Here is a 17,242-nt window from a genome sequence, read left to right on the forward strand (position 1 = left end):
TCCTGTAGCTGTTAAGTCCCAAAGGATCACACAGAGGTCTACACCAATCACAAACTGACTAGCCCACTAGCTCAGGCTTCCCATCAACTTTTATATTAGCCCATTATTCTTGTCTATGTTAGCCACATGGCTTGGCACTCTTCTTGGTGAGGCAGTCACATCTTGCTTGCTCTGTGTCTGGATCATGACCGCAGACTGCAGAATCCTCTTCCCAGAATTCTCCTGTTCTCATTGCCCCGCCTCTACTTCCTGCCTGGCTACCAGCCAATCAGCATTTCATTAAACAAGTACAAGAAACAAATGTTTACAGGGTAAAACCATTGTCCCACAGCAATCAACGACAACAGTGTTAATTGGTCATATGCAACTTGGGTGCGGCTCTCTGCCAGAGATTTGCTGCTTTCGAAACATCCGGCTAAGTTTCTCGCAAGGAGAGAGGTTCTCCCCGTGGCTAGGGGCTGTGAGTTAGGGAGTCTTGGCTGCTGTGACATTAGTGCAGCTAAAAATGCAGCCTTCCTTCATGACCTAGGAGTTTAAGAAAAGTCTCAGCAAAGCGGCGGTTAAGAGCGGAATCTCCAAGTATTTTGAATTTCCTGAGTGACTCATAGCAGCTGTTTGATTCGCTCCTTGAAGCAGAGGTGTCGGTGTATAAATAAGAACAACCACAGGACATGGTATAAACACACTGGGAGATGCTAGCGTGATTAGTAAGAGCTGTTTGTGTTCTGGGCTCTGTTTTTAGCACCTGGGCCTTGGAAAACCCTCCTCCATTGCCCAGTGGCAGCTTTCCTATAAAAGACACCCAGTGAATGTCATCTGATTGGTTTTTAGATGAAATTTCCAAAAGAAAGCATCAAAAAGAAAGGAAGGGAGGAAGGAAGGAAAGAGAAAGAAAGAAAGAAAGAAAGAAAGAAAGAAAGAAAGAAAGAAAATATCTCCACAAGGTTGAGTGTTCAAAATAGGGACCTGGCTTAATGACCCCTGATCCAGTTTCTTCTCACTTTGATTTTGACAAAAAGGAAATAGTGTGAGAAGCTCACCAACAGCTGAGTAGTTTGATGCCTAGCCTTTAATGGCTGAGCCATGTCTCCAGCCCTACTTGGCTGTTTTTTTCTTCCCTTCTTTCTGTCTCTCTTCCTTTTTTCCATCTTTTCCTCCCTCCCTCTTTCCCTTATTCCCTTCTCTCTCTGTCTCTCTCTGTCTCTGTCTGTCTCTCTGTCTCTCTCTGTCTCTCTCTGTCTCTCTCTCTCTCTCTCTCTCTCTCTCTCTCTCTCTCTCTCTCATTTAGTGTTCTGTCTGCTTGTTTGCCCTCAGGCCAGAAGAGGGCATCAGATCTCATTATAGATGTTTATGAGCCATCATGTGTTTGCTGGGAATTGAACTCAGGATCTCTGTACAAACCAGTCAGTGCTCTTAACCTCTGAGCCATCTGTCCAGCCCTACTGAACTGTACTAACCTTTCCCTTGCTGCTATATTAATCTGAGCTGGGTATTTGGGATGTTGGTGCTTTTTGAACTTAGAGTGAACTCTCTGCTATCTTATTTATTAAATTAGCTTATTTATTTTTGAGGTAGGATCTTGCTCTCTAGCCCAGGCTGCCCTGGAACTCACTAGATAGTCTTTGTTGGTGTGAACTCGTGGCAGTCCTCCTGTTTCAGCTTCCCAGTATGCTGGGTTACAGGTGGAAGCTGCCATTGGCAGCTTGTTTTCTCCCATTCAGCAGTGAATGCTCCATCTGTCAGTTGCTTTCCATGAAAGCATCGGAATGGATGTCTTATGTTTGTAGCCTGACTCGGTGACTCTGCTGGCAATGTGTTCTGTGTCCCCAGCTTTAGCAGGAGGCGGCAGTTTTTCAGTAATTGTGGAGCTTATTCAGAGTGGCTTGTGTTTGAGTTTGTATTGGAACCAATATTAAAGTCAAGAGTCACATCTGAGGCATCCTCTGGTGCCTAAAGTAAAACTCAGATAAAAGGAGTTAGATCAAAGAGTTCACTTCTTTTTTTTTTAAGATAAATTCCCAAATTAAATAATATGCCATTCTTTTTAAAAAAAAATATTTATTTATTTATTTATTATATATACAATATTCTGTCTATGTGTATACCTGCAGACCAGAAGATGGCACCAGACCCCATTATAGATGGTTGTGAGCCACCATGTGGTTGCTGGGAATTGAACTCAGGACCTTTGGAAGAGCAGACAATGCTCTTAACCTCTGAGCCATCTCTCCAGCCCCCTAAAATGCCATTCTTAAAAAAAAAATAAAAACAATAACCTCCAGTTCCTAGGCAGTACTCCTAGTGGATTATGAATCCTTGCAGCTTGGGTTTTACCGTATGAAGGGGAAATAGGATGGCAGAGGTTATTATATATAGGAGTCTAAGCCTGGTTAGTTGGTCAGAGGACTTCATTTGCAACAGACAGAAGAAGAATTGTGTGTGGCTCAATTCTAATAGTGCCAGCTCCTAGCCCCACCCACCCCATGGTTATTTTCTAAATCAATGGTTTCACATGATTTAGGAGAAAAATGGATGATAAGAACATGGATCCTTTCCTAGAAGATACTGAATCATAGTTAGCAAAGAATATTTCATTCTTGGTGGGCGGTGGTGGTGCACACCTTTAATCCCAGCACTCAGGAGGCAGAGGCAGATGGATCTTTGTGAGTTTGAGACCAGCTTGGTCTACAAGAGCTAGTTCCAGGACAGGCTCCAAAGCTACACAGAGAAATCCTGTCTTGAAAAAACAAACAAAAATAATATCATTCTAGAACTCTTTACTAGTATATTTAAAATATGCTGTCTAATTGATATGCTGTCTGATTGATTTGGTATTGAACTCAGGCCAGGTTCAGAGAGCCCGTGGCTTCTTGTTCACCTCTTTAAAGTTGACTCTACTAGTGTACGTGAGATTGGGTGGTGCTATTTCTTTTTTTTTAAATAATATTTATTTATTATGTATACAATATTCTGCCTGCGTGTTTGCCTGCAGGCCAGAAGAGGGCACCAGACCCCATTACAGATGGTTGTGAGACACTATGTGGTTGCTGGGAATTGAACTCAAGACCTTTGGAAGAGCAGGCAATGCTCTTAACCTCTGAGCCATCTCTCCAGCCCGGGTGGTGCTATTTCTAAAATTCTTTCTGGTTTGGAGATGTGATGATTCGGGTTGTGTTTTGTTACAAGGCTCTTTGCATCACCATTGTTGTATGTAGCCACCTCACACTGACGCTGTATAGAGGGGCAGTTGCTGTGGCTACCATAGCTTGTGGTGATGACCAGCTGGTAATCTGTATTGTGTTTAGGAACCGCGGTCCAAGGAAGGCAGCGAGTACTTCGATAGTCGCTCAGATGGACTGAACGCAGATGTGCAGGCATCCACACAAGCATCTGCCTTACTGTGGTCAGGGGGCTCCGTTCAAACCCTGCCTCAGAGAAGCGAATCCACTCACGTGATCGGCAGCGATCCCCTCCAGCAGAACATTTACGAGAACTTCATGAGAGAGCTGGAAATGAGCAGGGCCAACATGGAGCACGCGGACACGTCCACGGAAACCGTGGAGTCGAGCAGCGAGTCCCTCAGCTCCCTGGAGCAGCTGGATCTGCTCTTTGAGAAGGAGCAGGGAGTGGTCCGGAAAGCCGGGTGGCTCTTCTTCAAACCCCTTGTCACCTTGCAGAAGGAGAGGAAACTGGAGCTGGTGGCTCGGAGGAAATGGAAGCAGTACTGGGTGACCCTGAAAGGTACGTGGGCTGCGGTTCACTGCAGGCTTGTGCTTCAGCTGTCCCGCCACCAGGAAGTGCTGGCGGGTCAGTATTAACATGAGGAAGTATGAAGGATACTCTGTGTCTGTCTAACACACGCACACACACATACACGCAGAAGCTGGACGACAGTGTCAGGTGTCATTTCCCAGGGGTTGTCCGCCTTATTTTGAGACATAGGCTCTCAAATTCCGGCTTAGAATTCTTCAATTCGGCTAAACCACCTGGCCAGTGAGCCCCAACATCCACCCGTCTCTGCCTTCCCAGCACTGGAATTATATAGACTATCACTATGCCTGAGTTTTTGTTTCTCATGTGGATTCTGGGGATCAAACACAGAGCTTCATACTTGCAAGGCAAGAACGTTATGAACCAAGCCACTTTCCCAGCCCTGACTTGAAAGATTGCGAGCTATCATTTCCTAGCATGCTCCACGGTAGACACTTAACAAGTGCATTTAGTTATCAACTTAACCATTTATATGTTATTCAGGCCAATAATCAATCATTTTTAAGAATATTATTTTCTGTGTATGTTTCTCAGCCACTCTTTGATACTTTTCTTGTGTTTAGAGTAACATAAAACCCTAAAATTATTGTCACATATACTTCACTTTTTCTTTCCGGGCTGTGTATGCTCAGAACTCCCAAGCCATGCCCTTCCTAGATGGAATGTTCCCTAGAAGGTTGGGTCTGCATCCTCCCCTTTCACCGACTAGACAGGCTGATTGCCGCTACCACTGCACAGCTGTTTCATTGCTCACTTATTTGGGCCTTGGGAATGCTGAGCATATGCCAAGAGACCATGCTTCATTCTCAGTGTGACCTCCCTCCTCCCCACTTCCCCGTGTTCCCTTCTTAGAACAGAAATGGGGGTTTGTCTTGTTGAGGGAAGAACGTCTCTCCCACGCAATGCCAATTAGCAACCCTGGTTGCTTTGCTCGCTGCTGGTGTACCGGTTGGAAGAACTCCATCTTGTGGAGCGGTGAGATGCCTCAGTGAGCACAGCCCCGACTAATGCAGGTGCAGACAGGAGCTGGAGCCTCAGCCTCCATACAGGCCTCCTATGATTGTCAGAGAGACAGAATAGGGCATTGCAGAAGTCACGATTGGGTGTTCCCACCCCTACTTCCGTAGGGAAGAGAGCACAAGCACAAATCACACATGTCCACAGCAGGTATGAATGGCCTAGCGTGCCCCCCTCATAGCTTTCCTGTGCGCTCTGTTTAGGAATTTCCAAACCGCCTCCCCTAACCTTGGTGGGTAGGCTTCATCTCTTTATTGCCTTATAAGCTCCTCTAGTAAGTTTCCCAGGGGACAGCGTGTGCCATGTGTGAAGGGCCCAGGACCCAGTGACTTCTCATTACACGTTAGGATCCTTATGGCTCAAGATTGGCTGAGGAAAGCAAAGAACAGACCTAGTTTTCATGTCCCAGGGAAGCAGGTTATCATGTATAAGAGGAAAGATCTGGAAACATGGAATAAAGATTAGCTCCAGTTAAAGTTGGGAGGGATAAGGAAATTCGACCTTAGCTGACCCAGGACAAGGTATGGAGTTTGCTGAGAAGTTTTACAAGTGCATAAAGGCTTAAGGATTATATTTGTAGGGCATTGGGATTGCGTTTCCAGGGTGACAGGATGGAATTAAAGGTAAGCATGTCTTCAAAGAATACATGTCACCCTCATCTCTGTCATTAGCAGTCTTGGGATTCTTGCAAGGAGGTGGCAGTCTCCTTCCTTTTGCCTGGTCATGTGTGACAGCCTTTTCCTAGGGAGATGTAATAGGTCTAGAGTAGCAGGTATGAAATCGCTTCTGTGGAGCAGGCATTCAATCCAATCCAAAGCCTTGACTCCCCGCCTCCGTCCTCCCCCCCCCCGCCCCCCCCTCCCTGTAACCTTCATGTCTCCACTTCTTCCCTCTGGGAGTTCATTGTGTTAAGATCGACTTTCTTAGCTTCAATTCTATAAATTATAATGTTGGAACTGATGTATTTTGGTTAATCTTATTTGAAAACATACACACATATATATGTGTGTGTGTATATATAATTAAAATTTGGAAATTATTCTTGAGGTGGTCATGTGGATAAACTGGAAATGGTTTTCTGTGGAAAGGGATTATTACTGAACTGTCTTCCTGTGACCTGCTGCCACTGATGTACTCAGTGCTAAGTGGACAAAGACCAGAGTTGGAAGATAGAACATTTACCAGGGACCATCTGCCTTTTCCAATGAGCGGCTTTCTTAGAAGTTCACAGGGTTTCCTTGGCTGGAGGGTTGTCAAGGTCACTCAAACTCATGGTATCCTGTGAGTGAGTGAGGGTGCTGAGGTGAGAAGGCCTAAGTTCATATCCCTGCTCCACAGTCACCTGGTCTGGAGCACCCACATATGTGACCGCATCCCGGGTTTCTTATTGCTAGATTGGAGTATGTCACTCTGAAAACCTTGCAGGACAGCTGTGTGGAGAGAGTCCCTGGGGAGACAGGCAGAGGCACACTGTGTTGTTATTGGTCATGATGTCACGTTGAGTGCATCATCTGGTCTGCACATGCCAGGGTTGCTTTGTTCATACACCAGCAGCTTCTTTTGCAGGCGTCTGGGAACGTAAGGGATGCTATCACTTCCCTCTCATGCCTTTTCTACATTCTCTGGCCTTGCGGCAGGGGTGTCATTCTGTTTCTGTCTTTCCCAGGCTGTACGCTGCTGTTTTATGAGACTTACGGGAAAAATTCCACGGATCAGAATAGCGCCCCACGGTGTGCCCTCTTTGCAGAGGACAGCATCGTGCAGTCTGTCCCAGAGCATCCTAAGAAGGAGCATGTCTTCTGCCTGAGCAACTCCTGTGGCGATGTCTACCTTTTCCAGGTACTGCTGCTGTGCAAATGGGGAGATGGGATGATGGCGCGGGAATGAATAAGATGAGAGCAAACAGGATCCAAAAGGAACTTGGACGTGAATCCAGTAAATGAGGGTGTGAGCAGGAGACTGGCATCCCTACCAGTGCCAAGACCTGGCCATTCCTATAGCAAGTATTTGTCAGGTCCCTGTGAAGTTCTAGGCTCCTGCCTGTCATATCACATGAGGACAAAGAGAAAATATTGTAATCTGGGCTCTGGGTGTAACACATGACCTAGGGAGGGCAATGTCTGAGAGTTCCAGAACTGAGATCTTTTAAGAAAAGCCTGGAGAGTGCAGCCAGGGAAGAAGCTTCACCCACTCCCAGGAATCCTAGGAAAAGTCAAAGAACAGATTTCCAGGTACAATAGACCCTCCTAGACTAGTGTTGTGAAAGCAGCTGCTGCCAGGATATCTGCCATTGCGGATCTTAGCAATTTTTTTTTTTTTTGATTTTTCGAGACAGGGTTTCTCTGTAGCTTTTGGTTCCTGTCCTGGAACTAGCTCTTGTAGACCAGGCTGGCCTCGAACTCACAGAGATCCGCCTGCCTCTGCCTCCCGAGTGCTGGGATTAAAGGCGTGCGCCACCACCGCCCGGCTGGATCTTAGCAATTTGATAGACATGCCTAGCATGGTGGTGAGTCCCGCAGGCTGATTGATTTCTGGTACCTTGTGTCTGTTGAGCACCTGTGTGTGTTTGTTGAACACCTGTGTGTGTCTATTGAGCTCCTTTGCCTGTTGAACACCTGTGTTTGTCGATCACCTGTGTGTGTTGATCACCTGTGGGTGTGTGTTGAGCACCTGTGTGTGTGTGTTGAGCACCTGTGTGTGTGTGTCGAGCACCTGCGTGTGTGTTGAGCACCTGTATGTGTCTGTCGAGCTCCTGTGTGGTCTGTTGAACACCTGTGTGTGTGCCTGTTGAGCACCTGTGTGTGTGTGTGTGTGTCTGTCGAGCACCTGTGTGTGTCTGTCGAGCACCTGTGTCTGTTGAGCACCTGTGTCATCTGTCGAGCACCTGTGTGTGTGTGTGTTGAGCACCTGTGTCATCTGTCGAGAACCTGTGTGTCTGTCTGTTGAGCACTTGTGTGTGTGAGTTGAGCACCTCTTTCATCTGTTGAGCACCTCTGTGTGTCGAGCACCTTTGTCATCTGTTGAGCACCTGTGTGTGTCTGTTGAGCACCTGTGTGTGTCTGGCGAGTGTCTCCTTGACACTTTGGACTTTGAACAAGTAGGTTTATGAAAGTGCACAAAAGCCAAGCAGGGTGTAACTCACATCTGTACTTGGGAAACTGAGACAGGAGGATCACTGTGACTACAAGATTATCCTGGTCTACTAGTGCTTTCCAGATTAGCCTGAGCTACACCGAGAGACTTTATTTTGAAAAACAACAACCACCACCACCAACAACCAAAAATCCTTACAGGATTGCTTTTAGCATGAATGTAATATATATGACATGATGTCACCTTGGGTGGACAGACCCTTGTTTTCTGTCGCTGAGAGCTGTTTATTTGTTTCTCATTTTCCTGACTGCCATATGCAGGTTTCTGCCTTTTGTTTTCATGCTGATATATCCTGAGAAAAATCAACTGAGAAAAGGTTTATTTTAGTTCATGACGCTAGGTCATAGTCTATCGCTGTGGGGAAGTCACGGTGTGTGTGGGGGGGCTGGTGCAGCTAATCATATCATATTCACAGTCAAGGGAGGAGGAAGAAAAAATGCACATGCGTGCATACACACACACACACAACACACACACACACACACACACACACTGTTCAGCTCACTTCCTCTACTCTTATACACAGTTCAGGACCCAAGTCTAGAAAGTGGTGCCCTATACTTTCAGACTGTTCTTTTCATGTCAGTTAAAGAAGTCAAGATAATCCCCCATAGACATGACCACAGGTCAACCTACTCTCAACAGTCCCTCATGGGAAGTCTTCCTGGGACATCCTCTACTGTATCAAGCCAGCAGGTAGAACTAACCAGCATAGGCTCTATGTTCCTTCCTGCTTAATTCTTGATGTTCTTTCAGGGTCTGTGAACATGAGTTGGGAGTTTATGTTTGGGAAACTAAACGTGTGTGTGTGTGTGTGTGTGTGTGTGTGTGTGTGTGTGTGTGTGTGTGAAGAGATCCCTTGGGTTTGACACATCAAATCTTGGTCTTCCAGTTTGGAGATAATTTTGGTGCTCAAATAATCTCCAACACTTCCTCCATCCCATGTTTAGGCCACGAGCCAGACAGATCTGGAAAACTGGGTCACCGCCATACACTCGGCATGTGCATCCCTTTTTGCAAAGAAGCATGGGAAAGAGGACACGGTGCGACTGCTCAAGAGCCAGACCAGAAGCCTGCTTCAGAAGATCGACATGGACAGCAAGATGAAGAAGATGGCGGAGCTGCAGCTGTCTGTGGTGGGCGACCCCAAGAACAGGAAGGCCATCGAGAACCAGGTACCACCGACTGTGTGCCACTCACGGGCACCTGTGCACGCTCCCATGTGTGTCCCTCTCCTCTCTTCTCAGGTCTTCCCTCTCTTATGTATTGCACATATTAATATATATTAGCGATGCACCTGGCTTGAAAGCATAAAAAATAATTATGAAAGGTGAATCTTATTGCTAAGATCACTTTAGTTAGAAAGCAAGCCTGGTAAACATGACAATAAAGAACACTCTAGAATGAGCTCAATTGGGTGACACCTGGCATAGTCTTCAAATGCTCTGAGAGATCACAGGGTTGAAGTTGGGCTGGGAACTTGAGAAAATAGTGAAGATGACTCCCTGGAAGAAGATGGCCTTGAGACATTGAGTTATGCTGGAAGAGGGGATTTCCAAGCTGGGAGGAGGGCAGGGGTCACTTGGTTTGGGACAGATGTAACAGAGAGGTGGCTTGGGGCTCCTGAGCACCCTGGCACAGAAGTGTTACATTGGTATGATACGTACTCGGCACTCCAGTGGGATGGCCGCTGGTGCAAAGTCCATCATCAAAGTGGTTTATAAACAATAGGAAGTTATTGTTCATGGTTCTGGAATCTGAAAGTCCTCTGTCAGGGCCTGAGCAGATTCTGCGTCAGATGGAGCCGGCATCCCTGTGTGGGGGTGATATGCTGTCCTGCTGTCTTCTTATATGGTGGAAGGAGCAAAGGAATTAATTCTCTGTGTCCTCTTCATAAGGGATCTCATTCCCAAGTGCTTTTCCACATGACCTACTTACCTCCCAGAAAGCTCCACTCCCCATTTCTGTCTCCTTGGGAATTCAGGCCTTTGCTGTGGAAATCTGGGGGAGACACACAAGTCAGGCCATACGGAGTCTGACTCGAAGACTTGGGTGGATTTATTTTATCCTTTTGTTGTGAGTTAGATCTTACGTTCCCACATGTGTTGAAGGTGTGATCTCCCTTCAGCAGTGTTCACAGGAGGGGCCTTGAGGAGGTCATTGGCTCACAAGGACTATGATGTCATGGGTGGATGAAGTATTAAAAATAGTAAAAACATTAGGAGCTGGGGCCCACGTGGAGGAAGTAGTAAGTGAAGGCCTGCCCTGAAAAGGTGTATTTTGTCTCTGGCCCCTTTCCAGCCACCATGAGGTGAGTAGCTTTGTCCTGCCCTGAGCAGTCCCCCATGTTCTGTCTCACCACGGGTCCAGACACAACACAGCCAGGGGATTATACACCAAAATCTTAGAACTTGGGAGCCGATGGGGTCTTTCCTCCTCTAAGTTGATTTTCTCAGGCGTTTCATCATAGCGATGGAGAGCTGACTGCCTTCTTGGCGCTGAGGGCTGGAGCTGGAGGCAGTGTTTAAAGTTGGGGAGAAAGCACAGTATAAGTAGCAATTTCAGGAAATATTAGGAGGACAGAGTGACTTAGAAAAGACAGTGGCAGTAAAGTGGCCGTGGTCTGGGTAAAAAGGTACGAAGGTCTCATAGCAAGTGGCATAGAAATGCTTGTGAGTCTCTGTTTTCTAAGTAGAAAATGCCAGAATGAAGTTTTTAGTAATTATTTAGAATTACAGTGCTGAATGGAACCGTTCTTGCTCACAGAGCCCAGGGGAAAGCAGAGGGTGGAAGAATGTGGGGTTTGTTCAGAAGACAGGGGCTCCCCACCTGGAGCCCAGCTTGCATTCATCCTCTTTACTGTGTCCTGCTTTCATCTGGGAAGAGCTCACCCTGCAGACAGGCCTAACCTAGGGCAACAGAACCCATTGTTCTCAGGCTCCAGCACACAGGGACAGTGTTTCCAGAGGAAAAAGCCCAGAGTCTCCAGCGAAGGAAAGAAGTAAAAGAAAGACTTCACAGGGAGAGGTGGAGTTACATCCCTCATGCTTCTTCATGTGTGCAGTACAATACCAATCTGTAGTCTCCATCCTAGACTGGGACTTTTTTTTTTTTAACCGAGGTAGGAGGGTTGCTTGTGAGTTTCAGGTGAGCCTGAGCTACAGCGAGACCTGGCTCAAACAAACAAAACCAAGAGAGTAAATTGTGTATCCTAGTGACCTCTACCATATGCGTGTGCCTAAGAACAGTGCCCCGATAATCACTTTTAAAGCCAGTCAAGGTAATTTTAGTATCTAAGTGTATCTGGTCAATAATTACCTCTACTGTGTCACAGGGTGCTTAAACGATTTTAGGGCTCTTGTTAGGTGAATAGTTTGCCTAACAATTTGCTTTCATTTTCTCTTGCTTTTTGTTGTCTTGTGGAAGGCCTCTTGAGCACACACAGCTTTTGAATACTGCTTTGTCTCTTTTGTTTGTTGATATCTTTGGTCCAGAAGTTATCCTTAATGCTTCAGCTTGCAAGAGCCTCCCAGTTATCCATGGTGTGCAGGGTGTGTCCTAGGTTTAATGCCCAGATTCCACATGGCAGCTCACAACATCTGTGATGCCAGTTCTAGGGGACCCGATACCCTCTTCTGGCCTATGCGGGCAGTGCATCCAGACATGTAAAGTTAAAAATATGTCAGTGGTCTCTGCCTGTAAGTACATTCACCCCCCCACCCCACTTCCACATATGTCCTTTCCATATATTTTTTTGCATTGTTTGTAGTTTGTGAATGATTTATGGATGGTGTCTCATCACTTCTGATCTCTGGTGGGCAGAGCTAGCTACTCTATAACTTTTTACAGACCTCTGAGAGTATTGAGTGGTTAGGTAGTCCAAAGAGGAGCTCATTTTACAAACTGGAATCAGCAGAGCCTGTTAGCATAGGTATAGTCCCAGCTACTTGGGATGCTAAGGCTAGAAGATCAGAAATTTGAGCCAGCCAAGGTTACATAGCAATGACTAGCCAACCTGGGCAACTCGTCTAGACCCTGGCACAGAGAAAGGAAGTCAGGCTGCTGTTGTAGCTTAAGTGTAGAGCATTTTTGTAGTGTAGGGCACTATCCTTTGAGGCCCATTGCCCACTCTTTGGCAGAGTCCTGTTGGTCATTTTGAGTGTAGCTTCCTGATACCATCTTTTCACTCTGGTTTTCTTCACCCCTGCTGTCAGCCCTAATCTTTCCCTGCCTCCCTCACCACTGCCTCACAATGCGGTGCAAATTCCCCATGAGAAGCTCTTTGGTTGAGTTTCAGAAATTCTGCCCTAAAGTCATCTCACCATGTTGGTTTTTTTAAGGCTATAATTTAGTCAACTTTCCCCAAAGGGTATTAGCAGAAGTTACAGCCACTAGGCAACTGTCAGGAAGTTGTAGAGAGAGCCATTTGCTCTCCATTTGCTAGTCCCCAAAACCTAAAGAAAGCAAGTGGTGTTATTGGATTGAAGTCCAGAAGGTTTCTGTGATTTTCCAGGTTCTTGTGCCTCAGAACAAAAGAGAACCCAGGAACATATGTGTAGAGGAGAAAATAGTGGAGGTTATTGAGAATGAGGAAAACACTCCCAAGCATCCTAGAATGATGCTGGGTCAGAGAGTTCCCGGCTGGGAGTGGCGTGCCTGTAGGTGCCGTTCACACGGCACCCACCTTCTACCCATCGTGTGTATGTATTGTTCTCTTCTCAAACATGCTCTGACCCTTACACAGACCCTGGTCTTGGGGTATCTAGTCTTCTGCTAGCTGAATGGTTCACATGTGAACCTCAATACATCTTTCTCCGGGTCCTTCTCTTCTTGACTGGCGGTTGCTTTTAAGTCTCCATCCCACTAGGAAAGTATTGTCCATTGTATCCACAGGCCCGGACCAATGAGGCCTAGTCCCACGCCTCTTTCATATGTTCTGCAAGCCACCCTGTTTGAAAGTTGCCACGGTGATGTAGCACTCCAGTTCACTTAGAAGCCACAGCTGGGCTGGGCACTTTCTTTCGTAGAACATTTGCTCCCAGAGACTCCAGAAACTTCAGATCTGGCCACTGTGTGTCCTCACCGTGCAGATGTAGATGACGTCAGCATACAACATAGATAAAGTCTCTGGGACCGGACCTCTTTGAAGTTGGTGGGTGGAGAAAATGGTTGTCAACACCCTTTCCTGATAGAAAGACACTGTGACTCTGTCACCGCAACAATGACTGTTTCATGCCTCCTTGTAGGTCATACGCTTTGCTTAAAATAAACCACGCCACGGTCTGCTCCTCCGGCCTCTGGGCTATTTCATGCGGCAGATGATGCAACTTTCATTTGAGCGTGTCCAATGCGTGCCAGACCCCACTCTGTGTCCTCACGGGGCGCGCCTTTGAAGTCCTAAGGGAGGAAGCATTGTAAATTAAGTCCAGTTAGTACTTTATTTTCCTTTCCGTTTATTATTTCAGACAAGTAAATCGGGACAAAGGCCTCACCACCTTTAGGCAGTCTTGGCATCCTCCCAGACGGCTTCCCCTCCCCCTCACAGCCTGCTCATTGTGTCCCCTTTCCAGGAACTGGGGTTCTTCCCATTGAAGTGGGCTAAAAAGGGGGTGCTGTGGTGTTTGGAGGAACCCCACGAGAGCGGCTGTATCCATTGCCCCAGCCTTAGTGTGCCCTGCACATCCTGTTCTATGTTTACTTAAAGGTTGAAGATGATGAAGGATGTGGTGTGCTCAGATATTTGGAAACTGGTGAGGGGCAGTTTAGATGGAGCCTTGAAGATGTGACATGATGTGAGGAGGCGGGGGGAACGTTTGTGGAGGAGAATGGGGAACAGTTGTGGAGCGGTTTGAGGGCAAGGCTATTGATGGGGGTGCTGTGTATGGATATGGGCTTTCTTTAGTGGGCAGTAGGGAGGTGGTGGAGTCTTGTGGGCAGCACAACAGGTGTAGCCTAGTTCAGGGAGCTTTAATTTAGTACACACTGCAGGCTAGGCATGCGTGTAGGCCAGGGGACACTCTGGAAGGTTGACAGAACTGGGTTTGGAGTTTTCAACACAAGATGACTAAGTCAGAGCTATAGCTTCCTAGCACTGGGGATAGCAGCAAGGGGGGGATCTGGCCTCCTATGTATTTTTGGAAGACTTCCTGGAAGAGGGGGGCATCTGAATTGCTTTTTTTTTCCTTCTGAATTGCTTCTTAAAAGGAGGTGTTAACCAGAAGAGGGACAGAGAAGGGTGCCCTGGGCGGTGTGATGTATTTTCACGGAAGAGTGTTTACATGTAAACAGCACATCTGGTTATGGGGTTTCTTGGTTCCAAAGCCCTTTGGCAATCCCATGGCTCAGATGAATTCTCTCCACCCTGGCCTTCATCCAGAAGCCTGCTTAGCTGTTTTCTCTTAGACCATTTCTTCATTCCTATGCTATTTCTGGGGACTTGCAAGCAGTGGGACTCGGCATGGTACAAACATGCTGCCTCCTTTCTCCTTGCCGCCTGAGTCACCTTGTCCATTCCACTTATCATGAAGGCCGAGCGGCTACCTCCTTCACGAGTGCCCTGACTCTCCTCACACAGGTTCTGTCTGGGATGTCGCATGGCTCTTGGTTCTGTCTGTCTCCCTGCTCAGCATGTTGTTTTCTGGTTGTCTTTCGTGGCTGCTTTTGTCCCTCCTGCAGAGCACAGCTCCTCAAGGGCCCTATTGCTCACATCTTTGCTTATTTTCCAGAGGTAGTGAGGGAATGGACATTGGGTGCTGTATTAGTTACTTGTTGCTTTTCTTGTGATGAAATACCATGCTGGGCCCATGGAAGCCATGCCTCTCACGTTCAGGATGGCTCTTCTTACCTCAGCTAATCACATCTGAGTAGCCCCTCAACGCCATGTTCAGAGCTTATCTGCAGGTAATTCTAGATGCTGTCCAGTGAAAATTAGCATGAACTATCACAGGCCCCCTTTTTGAGCCAGGGGACTTTCTTCATCACTGTAGGAAATCCAGCTCTTCTCTGTATCCTCCTCTTCCCTCTTTACTCCCAGCTATCAAGTGTCCTTCCCTGCCATCCTCTCCCCAGTTCCCTCTCTGGTGTAGTATTCTGATCCCTTCTCAAGCAACAATATATTTAATTTTCTGATCTCTCTACCCAGTAGAGATGGGTAGGTAGACTGCATCAATTTGTCGGACGGGAGAACAGGCCCTTAGGTGAGTGGGGTTTCTGATGGTGCACAGCTGGTAGCTGGCAGAGCCAGGGATGAACCCAAACCTGCTCTTGGGTGCTGAGCTGCTGCTCACCGGCTCTTCAGTGGAGCCCACAATGCTTTGCTTGCTGGCTAAATGTGGGACAGACAATTTTTGCGCGAGTGAGAGACGAAAGCTCGGTTCCCTGTTTCCCGTAACTGGGCTTCCCAGTTTGGTTTGAAGGAAAATTCACTGGCTATAAAATGGGTGACTTTTGTCTCCAAGGAAACAAAACCAAGCTGGCTGCTGAACTGTGGCTCGCTGTTGTAGCCGCTGGTCAGCTTTGGCAGACCCTTGTCGTGGGTTGGGATCTCTAGTGAGCGTGGATTTCAGTGCAGGCATTTTAAAGTTCCTCCCACCAAAATGGAAAGAGTAAATTATCTGTTAGGCCTAATCCTAGTAGTGGACAGTTGGGCCAAATATTGCAATTGAGTGACTGAAGGAGAGAAAACACTTTCCGAAAGGGTTGGGTCCTGCAGAGTGCTGCCATCTTCCTTTAAATGTACCATGTGCTCATTTGCCTCCTCATTATTTTTATTGCTAGCTCCGCCTCCCCCCCCCCCCCCCCCCCCCGCTTTACAGCTGTCCAGAGCACCTCTGAGCTCATTCACTGAACATAACTGTCTACCAGGAAAGAGGAAGCTTGCCATTGAAGTTGAGTCAGTGCTTAGATCTAGGGTTTCCCTGTGGGATTTCATCATTAAAAAGTTCCCTTTTGATGCAGCTGGTGACATGTCTTAATGGCGCTAGCCCAGTGACCTGAGCTGGATGTCTAAAACCCAGGTGAAGGTGGAAGGAGAGAGCCAGCTTCCCAAAGTGGTCTCTGATCCCCACACATGTAGCATAGAGCTCACGTATGTGTACACACCATACACACTCACACACACACAATGCACACACTTACACACTCTATCCCTTTTATAATAGAGGGTAATAAATAGCTTCATTAAAGTGGCTCCCCCGTCTCTTGTGCTGTCTGTGTCATTGCTGTGTTTTGTTGCATGCACCACTAAGGAGCACTCAGTTTGTAGAGTAGGCTTTTAGCTTTCATGTCGGGATAACTTAAAAACCGTTTTCCTCTGGCCTGGGGAGGACACGACCTTAAACATCCAATCCTGCCTATACCTTCCACATGCTGGGCTCACTGGTGTGTACCATGATGTTCAATTTGTGATCCCTCCCAGAGCTTTGTGTCAGCTGTGAGCATGCGCCCAGATGACTGAGCAACGCCTCCAGAGCTCTCAGTGCATTGCTTTCATCCAGGAAGTCACATGTTGAACTTAGAAGAAATGGATGAAGAGAACTTAGAGCAGTGGTTCTCAGCCTGTGGGTCGCGACCCCTTTGTGTGTGGGTGTGTGGGGGTCACCTAAGACCATTGGAAAACACAGATACTTACATTATGATTCATAACAGTAGGACAATTGCAGTTATAAAGTGGCAACAAAATTAATTTTATGGTTGGGGGTCACTATGACATGAGGAACTGTGTTAAGAAGGTGCAGCATTGGGAAGGTTGAGAACCACTGGCTTACAGGAAATACTCCACAAAGTTTTAATTTCTGGAAGACCGGATGGGGGACAGTATCCAGTGGACAGTATCCAGTGTTGGGAATCTTTCTAATGGCCAGTTATCCAGGATGAATGACTAACACAGAGCATTGAGATTGGCACTTGTCCTGAGGCACTTGGTCACCCTTGGCAGAATCCAGAGCCCGGTGGCCATTGTAGCTATGTGGAGATGGTACCAGGGCCTGTGGAAAGCCAGCTTCAGCCCTGCTCCGAGTCTTGTGTTGGCGAGTCACCCGTGTCTGTCGATCTGCGTGCAAATGGAGGTCACCGTTTACACACTGCCAAGACCGGAGTGAGATCCATGAACAAGTGCCGTTTGATGGCGTTTCTTTGCCAGCCTGTGACCCCTGGTTTGGAAGAAATACTTGGCAATGTCTGTTGTGTAAATATCTACAGCTGCTTTAAGTTTTCCAGATGTGCAGGTGGTGTGTATGCCCCCAGACACTGCACAGCAGTGAGCGCCAGATGTGCAGGTGGTGTGTATGCCCCAGACACCGCA

The 17,242-nt window shown here is 47.1% G+C and overlaps 1 protein-coding gene across 3 annotated transcripts in view; it reads left to right on the top strand.

The window, feature by feature from the left end:
* Positions 1 to 17,242, top strand: part of Tiam2 (TIAM Rac1 associated GEF 2) — a 207,184-nt gene that overhangs the window by 104,423 nt on the left and 85,519 nt on the right. For all 3 annotated transcript variants that reach the window (XM_075950157.1, XM_075950167.1, XM_075950172.1), the window contains 3 exons: positions 3,306 to 3,741; positions 6,455 to 6,627; positions 8,892 to 9,116. In XM_075950157.1, coding sequence (XP_075806272.1) covers positions 3,306 to 3,741; positions 6,455 to 6,627; positions 8,892 to 9,116 — 834 coding nt within the window. The remainder of the gene's footprint in view (positions 1 to 3,305; positions 3,742 to 6,454; positions 6,628 to 8,891; positions 9,117 to 17,242) is intronic.

Source organism: Microtus pennsylvanicus, chromosome 1, assembly GCF_037038515.1.
Source record: "Microtus pennsylvanicus isolate mMicPen1 chromosome 1, mMicPen1.hap1, whole genome shotgun sequence".
Taxonomy (NCBI): Eukaryota; Metazoa; Chordata; class Mammalia; order Rodentia; family Cricetidae; genus Microtus; species Microtus pennsylvanicus.